Here is a 16,362-nt window from a genome sequence, read left to right as displayed (position 1 = left end):
TTCAACAGCGCTGTGGTATTATACTATTTAATACATCATAGCTGTATGCGCTCATTAAGTATTCAAGACGGACTGAAGTTGTCCTGTTGACACACCATCCATCCATCCATCCATCTATCTTCAGTACCACTTATCCTACACAGGGTCACGGGGAGCCTGGAGCCTATCGGGGCACAAAGCGGGGGACACCCTAGACGGGGTGCCAACCCATCGGAGGGCACAATCGCGCACACATTCTCTCTCACACACACACACACACACACACACACACACACACACACACACTATGGACAATTTAGAGACAGTCAGCCTCCAGTCAGCCTCCAATGCATGTCTTTGCAGTTGGGCAGGAGACTGGAGTATTCAGAGGAAATCCCCAAAGCACAGGGAGAACATGCACACTCCGCACACACAGGTCAGAGGCAGGAATCGAACCCCTGGAGGTGCAAGGCAACCGTGCTAACCACTAAGCCACCATGCCCCCCTGTTGTCACACCACAATATTTGCAAAGCATGGTGAATCTACAGAAGTCAGCATAAAAAGAACTGTCATGGGCAATGCGTTATTGTCAAATTATTTATTTCATGAACATTCATCTAAAAATACAGAAGATTTTCAAGTTAAAAAAAAACAAAAAACTAATCAACATGACTGGGAAAAAAAAAAACAGTGGACCAAGCAATATATTATTTATATATTGGACCAAGCAAACTTATTATTTAAGTTCTTAGTCCAAGGACCGGTCTGTGCATAGCTCTGTACTGTACTGATATGCCTTATAATTAGTCTGTCACTAATCACTATCACTGTGGACCAACTAATGGAAATCGTTCTTAATTTGTTTTACGTTTAGTCCAAAAACCGATTTGAAACTGCTGCTGCACATTATAATAGAGAATTACACCACCATGTTCTCTGCTTCACATAATGATCCCATTAATTCCACTGGAATTGTAAGCCCAACCGTGTGACTTCCAACAGGCCAGTGTGTGAATGGTGACCAGAAAGTAACAAAGCTACTTACAGTTCAGAGAGATTCTGTAAGTGTATATGACACTCATATTTAGAATGAATTAACAAAAACATAATACAAGATGGATTCACTGCAGTGCATTCATCATAGCTTGTGCTTGTTTAAGTTCTAGAAAGCAGAGGGGGAAAAAAATGTACATTAATTTACACTTTACATATGAATGTTGTACTTAAAAATTGAAAACTGCAAATTTATTGGTTGCATACTTTTAATCATACCTGTTAAGAGCACTCTGAACTTGTCTGCAGTGACTGAAACGACAGTGGTCTCAGTGGAACCAGACTCTGGGTCCTGAGCCTGAAGCTTCAGCTGTACTGTGGGCTCATTCACCTCCTTCAGTTCGCTGGAGCTCAGTGTGTAGTCCACCCTCCAATTCACTGTTTCCAGACGCCCCACTGAATACACACAGTGATGCACTCTGCTTAGTTGTGGTATGTATGGTACTGAATATACCATATTCGGGATGCGCTCAGCAATACTACATAATTAGAAGCTCATATAAAGTCTGTTCCATGCCTTTTCATACTCACAGCGTAGACTGCTCTCCTTTAGCTTCTCCTGCAGAGCTGTGTGTTTGTCTTCATAAGATTTACACAGTCCTGTTGTGTGCTCTGAAAAGACATAGGTGCTATCACTGCCTGCGTAACTGCTATGCGAAGGTGTGTGCAAAAAATATCATGCCCAATGACTAAACACACTGGTAATGTAGGTGTATTAGAGGATCACATTGCATATCATCAGTTTTTGTGTAGTAAATGTTCCAGATCATTCTCACCTTTAGGCAAGCCCAGCTGCTGAAGTTCACTGGATAGAGATTCACTATCAACATCATGCTTTGCTGCACTGGAAAGGATAAAACTCAGTACGGCGACACTGGCTTTAATATCTCCACTCTCTGGAACAAATACACTGATCATTACGATTGTAGGTCACCACCGCTTGCAACAAATAAATGAGAACTGTTGGTGAGAGTAGGATACACAGAAAAGCCTTTTGACCTTTTCTGATAATAAACCAACTTCTTTGGTAATAAGTATTTTTGATACTGTTAAACTTTTAGTTTTAAAACAATATACATACAATTGAATGTATAATACTTATACGTTTTTATTAATACTTAAAAATGTCTTTAAATATGTAAAACAGGCTTAAATACTGTCATTTCTGCATTTAGTGGAAAACAATTGGGAAGTTCAATTCAGTTCTTTGGATAGTACTAATAATAGATATTGTCACACAGCAGCTTTACAAAAATCCTGATGTAGATTTATATTTTGATCCTTAATGAGCAAGTCACAGGTGACAGCAGCCAAAAAAAGCTCCATGAGACGACAAGAGGAAGAAACCTTGAGAGGAACCACACTCAAAAGGGAACCTATTCAAACAGTACTATTTCTGTTTAAGCATAAGTTGCATGTGAGCATGTAGACAGTCAGCTGAACTATAAATAAAGAGGGGTTTTTTTTGCTCATTTTACAGTTTTGCTAGAGTCACTGAAATGTTCTGGTAGCAGACCAAAACAATAAAATATTACAAAGCTTACTCAGAATTTAGCTTTACATTTGTTTTGTGAGTGAAGCCTTTTTGTGTGATTTTTTTGTAATAAGTGCTTATATTTTGTACGGTATGGTGATATTGTTTTGGGGCGCTGTATGGAAAATTGTATGAAGGGCTGTGACAAAAACATCACTGTGCAGTTCAAACCCAACTAAGCAAAACCAAGAACAGCTGTAAGTTATGGCTTATTTGGGTACAGGATGTCAGTAAGGTCTTTGACCCACATTTAACATTGAAATAAATAAGGCTTTAACTCACCAAATTTTGCATCAGAGGTTAGTTTTGCCACCTTGTCATACTGAAAAGATAAGCTAGTATTAATGATGTCTCCAGATCTACTCGGGCATACATTATAGCAGCACCATAAATGTGCTGAAACTTACATCAATGCCTTCATCGAGGATGTCTTTTATGACTTGCACACACAGAAGTTTCATCTTGACGCTTGACTGTGGTGTAAATAACAAGAAAAAGCACATCAGTGTTCCTTTGCTTTACTAATACACTGGCGTTACTGAGATCACGTGATACAGTATGTCTGTATTTTGTTATAAATGAAAGCTGTTACTCAACTATTCGTGCTAAAGTGCTGATTTCTGCTAAGACCCAGTCCGGGCAGTCCAAATCACCACAAAATCGGAACCGCTGGAAAAAAAATGAATGAACAGATTTTTAAAAATGACAGCATAATAACCGGTTAGCACTGCTAAATTAGCCAGCTAGCTAACACAATATTTAACCCTGACAAACAATGGCTACAAGAAAAGTTTGCTTTTATTTGTTATTGGTTTTCAAATACAGCATTAACTGGTAGTTGCGAGCTAGAATAAATCTTTTATAAAGCAAAAATAACGTTATAGCACCATATTATCTTGCAGTCCGCTGCGTAGGCGCTCTTCTTCGTCTGTTAGCCCCGGCTCGTAGCCACCATGTTCCCTACACCGCCCCCTAAAGGCTGAACCAGGAAGTGCGCTCAACCCATTCACACAGCCAGTGTACTTACAGTTTATTATGATTATGATTAAAATTTTTTAAATTTATTTAGATATCTTACTTTTTTCCTTCTAACGGGATCCCAGTGAACACGCTCATACCGGCTACATTTTTGAAAATCCAGAATAATTTGAAAATTATCATCGATTACTACAGACAGACTTGATTTAGCAGGAACGGCTAGTCCACAAAGTGAGCTTAAAAAAAAAAAAAAAAAAATCCAGGCTTGTTTGAGAAAGCCTCATTTAAACTAGGCAGGCAGGTGACAACAGGCTCACACCAGGTGCGACCTGTCCCTGCTGATTCAAACCTAGCTGTAGTAATCGTATAATGTAGGACATAATATAATATAATATAATATAATATAATATAATATAATATAATATAAGCAGACCCAATAACTGAGTGAAATGTCAGTGACAGATCTAATCCCATCTACCAAAAACTTGACAAATTGCCTCTGTGTGTGTGTGTGTGTGTGTGTGTGTCTGTGTGTGCGCGCGCGCGCGCACCAAGTTTCATAACCGATCCGGTTCAATTAAGCGTGTGTTGACAGAGCAAAACCCTGTTCTTCGCGATCTTTGACGGATATTTTGCTAACTGCTAAAGTCAGATAAATAGCTTTTACTTGGAGACTTGAATCAGCAGGAACGAGGAGTCACACTGGCGTATCTGGCTGATTTAGGAGAGGTTTTTTTGGACTGGATACAGTAGACATACACTCTGGGATGGGGATTGGAGAGTGCATTTGCTTTGTGCACTGAGTGTGAGTTTGGGAAGAGAAGAGTGATCGACAGCGCGTTCTCCATTACAGAGGCACCTGAGTGATACAGAAATGAAATTCCTCTGCAAGTCGCTTCTTTTTGGCTCGTGCTTTCTGTCCGTTTTTTGTTCATGGGCAATTCCCAGATTAATGCTGCGACAAGGTATGTTTATTAATCAATAAACCATCACCAGCTTCATCTAGTAAGTGCAGCTTAAACGCTCTTCTTCGACTAGACAAGCACATGATTTGCGTTATTTTGTTTGTTTGTAACAGATAATTCAAGTCAGCCGCTAATCTATAGTAAAAATGTGAGCCATACTGTCTTCTGCCTTCAACATGGATCTGAGAACTTGCTCTTGGGGCAACTAAACTCTGTGCTGGAGCTGAACGATGGTGGTGTAGTAGAGGTAATTATTTATAAAGATGTTGGGCAGTTCAGGGCAGTCAAACCCAGGCTTTTGTTACCAATACACCTGTTATAAGAGCCACAACTGATAGTATTAACTCACATTTATCAGCTGAGTTTATGAAATCAAACCTAAATACAGAAATTTGTGCTGCAAGTCTATCATTCCATCAGGAGCACATCAATAAATTCATTTTTTCTTCATTAATCATTGTGCAAGGAATTGGCAAGGGATTGTGTGTTGTGTGTGTTGAGTGAATTGATAACATATTTGTACAGATTCTGTATTATTAAGGTAAGGACTGAAAGTTTCATTATAAAAGTGATACAATAGAAATGATGTTATGTTAGAAAAATGATTTTACATTTTTGTTGTAGAACTTCACCCTGACAGATAACGGAGATGACTTTTGCGATGGGGTATGTATGCCGATCATGTTCCAGTAACATTTAGGAACCATCATAGAAATGATGTACTTGCTGTAATGTAAAAAAAGTCCAAATTTGAGCTGGGTTTTGTTGAGTCTTTTTGATTTATTTTAGTATTATATGTGTCTTCTTTGGTTACTGTTTGAGTATAATTATAAATAAATAAGTATAAATAAGTGCCAGACACCATAATTACAATTTTACAGGCTTGTGTGGGTTTATTTAACAGGTCTGGCTTGGAAATGTGTAAACCAAAAGTTTATTACATGGTCTAATGAGCCAGTGTTTGGTTCCAATTAAGTGCATATTTCCCCTATATTTCAGAGCTCTTGTGAAATCGTCATAACAGTAATCGAAGAATTCCAGGATTGGCTTTTTATCTGTGGGACAAATGGAAGACAACCAACGTGCTGGAAGCTGGTAGGTTGAATATATAACATCCATCAGCATTTTCTTTGTGCTGTTGAAATGGTATGTGCAATGCAGCTGGAATCAGCTGATCCTCACTGATCCGATTAGCTGTTCTTTTTCTGTCTCATAGGATCCCAGAAAAAACAATCGCTCCCTTGTGGTTGTGGAAAGTATTGATGGCAGTGGCATCTCACCTTACAAATACTCACAAAACTCTCTGTCACTTGTAGTAGGTATGCGACATGCGTTGCTACTTAGATATACTGTAGAGGCTGTATAAAAAGTATTCTATGTAGAATGGCTAAAGTATTAAAGTAGATAAACAGTTAAATACTAGGTATGCACAATTAATTATGGCATATGTTCATTAATTATGAACTTAATTAAAATCTAAAGCATGCAAGTATCATTTCCTCACATAGATTGGGTGCTATGACAAAAATATCATAATCACAATACCTGACGACATTTTTACAATTTTACAATGCACAATATGTATTATGAAATATTAGGTTTACTAAAAAACTGCAAGCAAAACAGTAGTGTTACATTTTAAAAAGCGTGTGAAAAGTATTAGCTTTTTTTTCCCCTCGCCCCCAGATGGAGACCTTTATGCTGCAGCGCCACTTTACTTGGATGGAACATCACTACATTTCCGAAGGCAAGCTGGCAGCCAAAACAAATTATGGATGTATGATCCATGGATTACAGGTAGATCAAAGAAATTGCACACATACCCCTGAATACACATAAATACTATATATTAAATGTGAAAATCGATGGTGACTCCATTGGTATTGCACAAAATATGCTACATTTTACCACTTAATGGATGTTTTTGCATAAGTTTTTATAAATCACTGCTCTATTTAATTAAAACCAAATATTTGTGATAGCAAGGTTTATATATACAATTTACTCTAAATCGGTTTGCTATAATAGTCATTTCTCTCTTGGCCTATTCCCTTCCAGAACCAACATTTATATCAGCTTTTGTGGCCAGCAGACCTGAAGACCCATTGAATGAGAAAATTTATGTTCTCTTTCGAGAGAAAAACTCAGACAGCAGTCCAGAAGCTGACCCCTGGATCTCTAGGGTGGCCAGAGTATGCAAGGTGCAGTATTATATACAGTATATGTACAGTATACCATATATTACCATTTACTGTGAAGCACACTTAAATAGGAGGGACACAACACAGATAATATGCCAAGTTACATAGTGTCAGTAGACAAAGAAACATGCCCTAAAGTATTATGTGTTTTTTTCCCATGACATGTCGTGAGCTCTACTGTCAGAATCCTCATTTTATAAGCATTTTCCAGGAAAATGAAAGTTTTCCCTTGAAACTGTACTGGGGAGAAAGCACTGATGCTATGTTATTTTATAATACCGTTAGATGATACTTTCAGGATGTTTAGATTGAGCTTGGTTTGTAATATAAGAACACTGAACTTTTTTTTTTTTGCAGCTGTAGCAAGCTGATTCTTTTCTTTTATATTATTATTATTATTCCTGGCATCTCATTGCAGATTGACAAAGGAGGGCCTAAGAGATTTTTCCAAAACATTTGGACATCTTTTCTGAAGGCACGCCTTGTGTGTGCGATTCCTGGAGAGTCGCTATATTTTAATCGTCTGCAAGACATCTTTGTGCTACACTCTGATAACTGGAAGGAATCTCTTGTCTATGCTCTTTTCTCAAGCAGCTGGTAAACATCCTCCTCTGTCACTGTATAGCTTATCCAGCAGATATTCTGCTCTGTCTGTGTACAGCTTTGTCAATAAACATCCTCCTCTATTAGTGGAGAGGAACAACATGTACAGCATGTATTAACACACCTATTTGTTAACCCATGGCACAGGAATGCCACGGCTGTTTGCATATACTCCTTAGCTGAGCTTGATGACATTTTTGAGAAGTCCAGCTTCAAAGGATACAATGAAGATATTCCCAACCCAAGGCCAGGAACCGTAAGAATTTGCTTATCTTATTACCTCTCTTTTTATTTGAGGCTATACTCAGTTAAGTTTATACTGTTATCTGTCCATTGCAAATGGAGATAATCAAGGGAACAAAATCAAGCAAGCTCATGGAAATTTCATGTATCATTTGGTTTAGCATGGTACCTATTAACATGTGCTTTTAAATCATTTGACTAGGAATGTTTAATTATATCCCAAATCATGCCCAAAACACACTATTTCCATGTGTATGGTGCAGTCTGTGTGTCACGATCTAGGGTTTCCAGCTGTGTCATTTTGTTGCCACTTTGTCCTACCCTATGAGTAGCTGTGTTAAGTATATTTAATAATGGTAATTATGACTGGTGTTGTTATTAGTATTTATACCAGTCCTCGAATCTAAATCAGAGTGGTCCAATTAAAATATTCCACCAAGTTTGTTTTTGTTCCAACAATTTCCTCAATCTCTTTATCTTTTGATCTTGCAGGATCTCTAAAAGCATCTCTCAACAATGTCTATTATATTAGCATCAATGGTCAGGATGTACTGAGGAAGCCCCCCAACCCCCAAATACAGACACGCCTTGCTGTGGAATTTGTAATTTCTTACATACTTACCTTAGCTTAACTTCACAAGCCAGTACATCACTAAAACCCACATAGTTGCAGCTACAAATGTTTGTGCACTGCGTAAATATTTTAAAGAATGATGCATTTTTGTTCCCTCAACAAAAATGAAATTTTCATGTTTGCGAAGAACGTTCTGCCTAGTATTTCTAAAGATTTTTAGGTTGCCGCCCATTTCTATAGTTTGCTTTCCAGGGCATCCAAAACAACGTAGGAGAAATCCAGGGGCTGTATATCATATTTCTCAGTTTTTGGAGGGATTTCATAACTAATTTTGACTGTCTTTTGTATTTTCCAGTGTGTGGGGGACAGTAGGTCTCTGCCCACCCCTACTATCCGTATTGTTAGAAACCATCCAGAGATGACTGACTGGGTCCATCCCATACAGAAACATGCTCCTTTCTACATCAGCAATAACAATTACACCAAAATTGCAGTGGATAGGGTGCAGGCCTCAGATGAAAAAATGTACAATGTGTTGCTGCTTGCCACAGGTATGCACTAATATTTTTATTTTCAATTATTTTGGGTTTACCCAATGTTGCCATGCTTCAAAATTATGTTCAACTTTCTGCAACTTGAGCTCTATAGTTTAGCTCATGTAACAAAGGACTCACTGAGGCTGAGTAAGAGTCCATTTGCAAGAGGTTTATTAACAGGAGTGGCAGGGTCAAACCAATAAAGGTTGGTGCCAGAAAGACACCAAAACACAATCCAAATCGTAATCAGTGAACAGGGCAAGGTCACAATACCAGAAGTCAGAGGCAGCATTCAGAACAAAAGGGCAAGGCAAAGGCAGAGATGAGATAAACATGGCAGTGAGAACCATCCAGTGTAACAGAATGATCATCCAATAAAGGCTCAGCACTTGTGCAATTGATGGGGCAAACTGTAAGGCTTCATAATGTTGGTTTGGGTCCATGTGCTTTCCACATGCTTTCCATGTGCTTTTTGATTATACTGTATAAATATTTTGTAAAGTCATATTGTGTTTATTCTTCGTTGTTTACTGGACTGCTGTCTTTCCTGTAGACTGTTGTCTGACTCATGTGCTATGATGCATTATTTAGTGAGGCATTAAGGGCCACATGTACATGAATAAAACATTTTTGGTACAGATTTCAGGCTTCTTCACAAGCCTAACAACTTCACCAAATTTGATCTCAACATCAATCACATGATACATGTTTTTTTTTTTAAAAAAAAAAAAAAAAAAAAAAAAAAAAAGCATTCGCCCTATTGTTGGGAGATCTCGAGTTCAGATGTCTGGGAGCCATTGGAGCAAAATTGGCCATGCTCTCTAGGTGGGGAGGGAGGCCATGCTCTCTTTATCATGTTGATCAGAGTAACACTAGCCAATCATAGGTGTCTGTGATCTCATGTAGCGCTTTCCTCTGAGTGTGTGCTGCCCTATGCTGCAGCATGACGCTAGTTGTTTGATTGCAAATTTTAATCACGAGTAATCAGGGAAGGTATCAGTTGTTGTTAATACACTAGTTGTCCTGATTATTTGTTTTCCATGCCTTAAAAGACATGCAAAATAGGCTAGCATTTTAGTAACAAGCTTGTAAGAGCTGTGTAAATACAATTATCTGTATAACTTTAGTGGTTCAAAGGAAAATCTAATTTGCACACATTCTTTGGAGCTCTGAGGCTTCCGTCATTACCGGGTAAAGGAGTTCTGGGTTGAATGACTGTTGCAACAGTTTTCAGCTTTGTAATCTACTTCAGACAGGTTTGTCAGACAACTGTGTGTAATGACTTCTGCATGCAGTTTACATGATGCCAGTTAATGGTTATAAACCATTAACTCTTAGTGTCACAGCAAAAGTGAAATTTGGACACCAGAAATGTCTTGGATGGTTAACTGCATTTCAGATTGTCTCCTCTTTAGTCATCAAATGCTTCTGTATTTGTGTGTAAACTGCAGACACTGGAACGATCCATAAGATATTGGAGCATGATTCCAAAGCCTTTATAATTTCTGAGACAAGTCTTTGCAGTGGCGCTGCTCCTGTTCTGTCTATGAAACTACACTCTGAAAAGGTATAGCCTGATTCTGCTTTAAATTTTGGTTTGATCTTGGAATTGTTGCTCTCTAGAATACTTGAAATACTCTTAATCTATGTATCTTTATGAATGCAGTCTCTGTATAGTACATGTTAAATCACACAATGTTTTCTCTCTTTCTGTTGACACTTTACTTGCTCAGAGAAAGTTGTTTGTTGGATATCCTGGGCAAATGTCTGTCTTAGATCTGCAGGCGTGCCAGGACTATAATACATCCTGTGAAGACTGTGTTCTTGCCAGGGACCCATACTGTGCTTGGACTGAAAATGGATGCACCTCACAAATTAAGTATGTTTTCTAAACCTTTTCATGAACTTTGCATATTTGATAGCCTGTCAAATTAAAACAGTGTCCTCAAAAAATGTAAACAAGCTAAATAAGCCTATGAGCCAAAGAGTATTGTATTGTAATTTAATTGCAGAGGGGGGATTCAAAATATTGCCACTGGTGAGCCACACATATGTTCCATAAATTCAGGTAAGATTTTGCATTAATTCCCTATTGACATTATTTTTCCCAGTGTGGCTCTTGTTTCAGTTACGTGGTGCTAAAATCATTAAAATAACATTTTTCCTATCCAGCTCTAAAAAGACTCAAGCGAGATGTACCATCTTCAGTTTCAACCCCTCCAATAGTGCACACTGTGCCCAAGGGTTTCCCTTTCTACCTTTCCTGCCCAATTGACTCCCATCATGCCACCTACAGCTGGGAGCACAGAGGTGAAAGTGAACCATGCCAGAGGACTCAGTCTGACTGCCTCTATCTAATAAAATCTGTCAGTGCACATGATTATGGAATGTACAGCTGTGTGTCAAGGGAGCGTAACTACAGCAAAATGGTTAAAGTATATCAACTGAATGGTCCCTCTGAGCCACGGACCCTAAACAGAGCCTTCAAACTCACAGCTGAGAAAGAATGGCTGTTGGCTGTATTCACTGCACTTCTTTTCAGAGAACACTAATCTGTCTAAAGAGCAGTATATCTGCTTCTGTCCTTAAGCTTCTTTCCCTCTTGGTCTTAGTCAGTAATGCAATAATATCAAAGGTTGCCAGGGAAAGCAAGTGCGTGTGCATGAAGTGCACGTAAAAAGAAACTAGACAAAAGTGTAGGTCAGTGGATGTGATGGGAGAGGGTGATACCACTCCCAAGAATTTCCTTCCATTACTGCTGGGTCTTCATCCTGTATAAAGTCTAGCCACTGAGCCATGTTCAAATACAGTTAGGTCTGGAAGTATTTGGACAATGACAGAGTTTTTGTGATTTTGCCTTTATACACCACCACAATGGATATGAAATAAAACAATCAAAATGTGATCGAAGTGTAGACTTTCAGCTTTATTTTAAGAGGTTCCACAAAAATATGGCATTTACCATTTAGGAATTACAGCCATTTTAGTAGCAAAGTACTTCCATTTTCAGGGGCTTAAAGGTATTTGGACAATTGACTGACAAGAAGTTAATTGACCAGATGCGGTCCATTCCCTTGTTACTTCAAGACAAATGAAGCAGATAAAAGCTCTGGAGTTGATATCAGGTATTGAGTTGGCATTTGGCAGCTGTTCGACTGGAGCTACCAATATGAAGTCCAAGGAGATCTCAATGCAAGTGAAAGAGGCCATCATTAGGCTGAAAAAACAACATAAATCTATAAGAGAGATAGCAAAAACCTTAGGTGTGGCCCAATCAACAGTTGGGTACATTCTTGAAAAGAAAGAAAGCACTGGTGAGCTCAACAACATCGAAAGGCCTGGAAGACCATGGAAGACAACTAAAGTGGATGATCGTAGGATCCTTTCCTTGGTGAAGAAAAACCCCTTCACAACATCAACAGAAGTCAAGAATACTCTGGAAAAGGTAGGCGTATCATTGTCAAAATCTACAATCAAGAGACGCCCTCATGAATGTAAATACCGATGGTTTACAACAAGGTGCAAACCTTGGTAACATTCAAGAACAGGAAAGCCAGATTAGACTTTGCCAGAAACACCTAAAAAAGCCCCCTATGTTCTGGAATAAGATTCTTTGGACTGATGAAACCAAGATTAACTTGTACCAGAATGATGGGAAGAGAAAAGTATGGCGAAAGAAAGAAACAGCTCATGATCCAAAGTATACCACATCATGTCAAACATAGTGGAGGAAGTGTTTTGGCATGGGCATGTATGGCTGCCAATGGAATGGGCTCACTGGTGTTTATTGATGTGACTGCTGACGGAAGTAGCAAGATGAATTCTGAGGTGTATAGGGCTATACTCTCTGCTCACATTCAGCCAAATGCTACAAAACTGATAGTACGCCACTTCACAGTGCAGGTGGATAATGACCCTAAACATACTGTGAAAGCAACTCAAGACTTTTTGAAGGCAAAAAAATGGAATATTCTTCAATGGCCAAGTCACCTGATCTCAACCCAATAGAGCATGCTTTTCACTTACCAAAGACAAGACTGAAGGCAGAAAGACCCACAAACAAGCAGCAACTGAAGGCTGTGAAGGCCTCGCAAAGCATCTCCAGGGTGGAAACTCAGAGCTTGAGGTTTAAGAACATGGGCTCTAGACTTCAGGCAGTCATTGACTGCAAATGATTTTCATCCAAGTATTAAAATTATGGTTATATTTACAATTATGTCACTTTGTCCAAATACCTTTGAGCCCCTGAAAATGGAGGTACTTTGTTGAAAATGGCTGTAATTCCTAAATGGTAAATGCCATATTTTTGTGGAACCTCTGGACCTAACTGTATAAGCAATGAAATGGCTCATAATTAGGTGTGGTCTAAAGTAATTTAACAGGGAGGTTAGAGCACAGTGAGATCATTTAGTCAGTGAGATCATGTAAAAGTGAGGCTCCCTCAAACATTTAATGAAGAGAGGATAATAATTATAAACCAGGGATTTACACCGATCAGCCATAACATTATGACCACCTGCCTAATATTGTGTTGGTCCCCCTTTTGCTGCCAAAACAGCCCTGACCCGTCAAGGCATGGACTCCACTAGATCCCTGAAGGTACTTGTGTTGTGTTGTGGTATCTGGCACAAAGACATTAACAGCAGATCCTTTAAGTCCTGTAAGTTGCGAGGTGGGGCCTCCATGGATCGGACTTGATGGCCAGCACACCCCACAGATGTTCGATTGGATTGAGATCTGGGGAATTTGGAGGCCAAGTCAACACCTTGAACTCTTTGTCATGTTCCTCGAACCATTCCTGAACAATTTTTACAGTGTGGCAGGGCGCATTATCCTGCCGAAAGAGGTCACTTCCATTAGGGAATACCGTTAGCATGAAGGGGTGAACCTGGTCTGCAACAATGTTTAGGTAGGTGGTATGCATCAAAATAGCATCCACATAAATGCCAGGACCCAAGGTTTCCCAGCAGAATGTTGCCCAGAGAATCACACTGCCTCCGCCAGCTAGCGTTTTTCCCATAGTGCGTGCTGGTGCCATCTCTTCCCCAGGTAAACGATGCACATGCACCTGGCCTTCCACATGATGTAAAAGAAAATGTGATTTATCGGACCAGGCCACCTTCTTACATTGCTCCGTGGTCCAGGTCTGATGCTCACCTGTCCATTGTAGGCACTTTTGGCAGTGGACAGAGGTCAGCACGGGCACTCTGAGAGGTCTGTGGCTACACAGCCCTGTGTGTTCCATGCACAGGGCCATGCACTGTGTGTTCTGACACCTTTCTATCATAGCCAGCTTTAACTTTTCAGCAATTTGTGCTACAATAGCTCTTCTGTGGGACCAGACGGACTAGCCTTCACCCTCCTCACGCATCAGTGTGCCTTGGGCGCCCATGACCCTGTCGCTAGTTCACCGGTTGTCCTTCCTTGGACCACTTTTGGTAGGTACTAACCGCTGTATACCGGGAACACCCCACAAGGCCTGCCGTTTTAAAGATGCTCTGACCCAGTCATCTAGCCATCACAATTTGGCCGTTGTCAAAGTCTCTCTAATCCCTACGCTTGCCAATTTTTCCTGTTTCCAACACATCAACTTCGAGAACCGACTGGTATTGAGATAATCAATATTATTCACTTCACCTGTCAGTGGTCATAATGTTATGGCTGATCGGTGTATAATTTCTGTCATGTTGGAACAGATATAAAGCTTTCTGCATTTAAACAGCCAACTTTAGACAAGACATACAGAGAAACCACAACACTAAGGCTCATGTACTTTATTCTTAGACCATGCCATATGTGCTGGGTTTTGTAGGTGTTTAATGTCTCATACTAAACACTTATGCTTTGCAATAAACAGAAATAAGAAGGACATGCACTTCATATGCACCTTTGACCCCAGTAGGATTTTTGGATCCCATAACGCTGGAATGCACTTTTATTTTGTCCCTTGGAGTTTTTCTTCTCCTGGACAATTTTCATTTCCTTGACTTCCCTTTGGGCCCAAGTCTATTACAGACTCATGGACTCATGCTTATCTTTCCCTTAGCCCTGCTGAAGGCACCCCTGAGTGCCTCTAATACATATGTTGCATTCTTGCTTGGTGCAATGTTTTAGCACATCATCAGGTTTGTAATAGTACACTGCATCTTTTTGAATTTCCCTGTGTGGATATGACACCAGCATTAAAATCCAGTGATTATGGTAATAAAGAACACAGTGTAGCAGAGGGGGTGGGGGTTAAACAACAAAGACGTCTGGAGATACATTACCTTCTGCTTGTGATAAGAAGTAGAACGTTAGATGTATGTAATGTGATGTGATTTGGGCTGTAACTGATAAGAGATAATGTGCAGGCATTATGAACACTCTGTTAACTTGCTGTTTTTTTTAATTTATTATTTTTTTAAATGGGCCAAATTGCAAAGGACTGCATGACTTATCTTTGACTGGAAAGGGAGTATAAAGGATAGGATCTGGTGGCTAGAATAGAATTATACAATCTGTATAGCCCCACTGCTAGTAAACCCTATCCTTTATGCCCAATTACCATTCTGGCCTGGCAACAGAGCCCCTGAGTCTATGCCCGGATGGGTGACACCTACTTCCTTTCCAGATAAAGATGTAAAAAAGGGCTGTACATATTAACAGTAATCAACTGGGGACTGAATGATGCTTGTGAGTTTCGGTTTGTCAGTTTATAAGACAGAAGTTGCATTTATTTATTTATTTATTTTACAAAAGTCATTTATTATAACTATCACAAGTAAATTTAATATATTATTATATATTTTAATATATTATATATTTTAGAACAAGCGTTGCCTATTAAAGATATACTCTGAAACTTGTGTCCTCGTCACTGAAAGAATGAAAGACTGAATTATTTTTATGCCTGAGGTGTATGGGATCATAGTGACTGTGGGCTGTTTTTATTTTTTTAAACGTGTGCTATTAAATTATGGAAAAACATGTGGTTAAGCTATTATTTATTGATGGAGGACTGGAACAGCAGGTGGTGATACAGGATACATGACAAAAAAAAAACAAAAAACCTTTGTCTTGTTTCCAGAATATTTGTCCTATTACTGTAGCCACAATGGTGTGTACTCTACTCTACACCCTAGTTCTTGTTCTGACCACAGGATATCTTCCTGTGAAAAATGTATTTTACTTGCTCTAGGGTGATACCCTGGGCTAGAAAAATATTTTATTGCAGTGATTCAGACATGTGGAGCCTATTTTTCCAGATATGTCATTGTTAAACTGATCAGTGCTCCAAGCAACTGTGGAAACAGTTTACTTAGTGATGTCAAATGAGCAAACACATCATGGAAATGGAAAGAGACACCATAGTAATGGCCAAAGGTCTTTTTACATTCACACAGGACTACATGTTTGCTAATGGGGAAATACTGTACTGTATTTATAATGAGGAACAAGTTGTTGGATTTAAAAGATACAGGCATGGTACCAGACCAGTGTAAATTTGGTTTACAGGGAGTTTGAAGTTTGCCGGCCTTATGTGCACAGAGCATCTTAGTTGAGACAGTATAAACCTGATTAAGGTCATGTCAGGATCTCCTGAGTAATCCGGTAATCTAAGTCCTGAATAGAAAGCCAAATAAGATATTTCCTTAACCTTGTCTAATAGCTGCTGAACACTGATTGGCCGATGGCGGCCATGTTTTTCAAGAT

General features: G+C 39.2%; 2 protein-coding genes across 2 annotated transcripts; one reads left to right on the top strand and one right to left on the bottom strand.

The window, feature by feature from the left end:
• Window positions 1-563: 563 nt before the first annotated feature.
• commd4 (COMM domain containing 4) lies at window positions 564-3,777 on the bottom strand. The gene is made up of 9 exons (XM_026919523.3): window positions 3,646-3,777; window positions 3,455-3,546; window positions 3,165-3,236; window positions 2,975-3,040; window positions 2,850-2,889; window positions 1,810-1,929; window positions 1,565-1,645; window positions 1,253-1,429; window positions 564-1,142 (listed from the first exon to the last, which is right to left on the bottom strand). The coding sequence occupies exons 2-9, from the start codon at window positions 3,455-3,457 to the stop codon at window positions 1,102-1,104; spliced, it is 600 nt and encodes a 199-aa protein (XP_026775324.1). The 5' UTR covers window positions 3,458-3,546; window positions 3,646-3,777; the 3' UTR covers window positions 564-1,101.
• Window positions 3,778-4,099: 322 nt separating this feature from the next.
• Window positions 4,100-15,636, top strand: sema7a (semaphorin 7A). Its single transcript, XM_026919790.3, has 14 exons — window positions 4,100-4,510; window positions 4,624-4,757; window positions 5,135-5,176; window positions 5,510-5,605; window positions 5,727-5,829; window positions 6,197-6,307; window positions 6,569-6,711; window positions 7,130-7,308; window positions 7,462-7,570; window positions 8,487-8,682; window positions 10,119-10,234; window positions 10,401-10,546; window positions 10,680-10,735; window positions 10,840-15,636. Exons 1-14 carry the CDS (start codon window positions 4,420-4,422, stop codon window positions 11,217-11,219), a joined length of 1,902 nt encoding a protein of 633 aa, XP_026775591.3. The 5' UTR covers window positions 4,100-4,419; the 3' UTR covers window positions 11,220-15,636.
• The last annotated feature ends 726 nt before the right edge of the window (window positions 15,637-16,362 follow it).

Source organism: Pangasianodon hypophthalmus, chromosome 9, assembly GCF_027358585.1.
Source record: "Pangasianodon hypophthalmus isolate fPanHyp1 chromosome 9, fPanHyp1.pri, whole genome shotgun sequence".
Classification (NCBI taxonomy): Eukaryota; Metazoa; Chordata; class Actinopteri; order Siluriformes; family Pangasiidae; genus Pangasianodon; species Pangasianodon hypophthalmus.
Note: the sequence above shows the minus strand (reverse complement) of the source record. Positions and strands in the feature narration are given on the sequence as shown.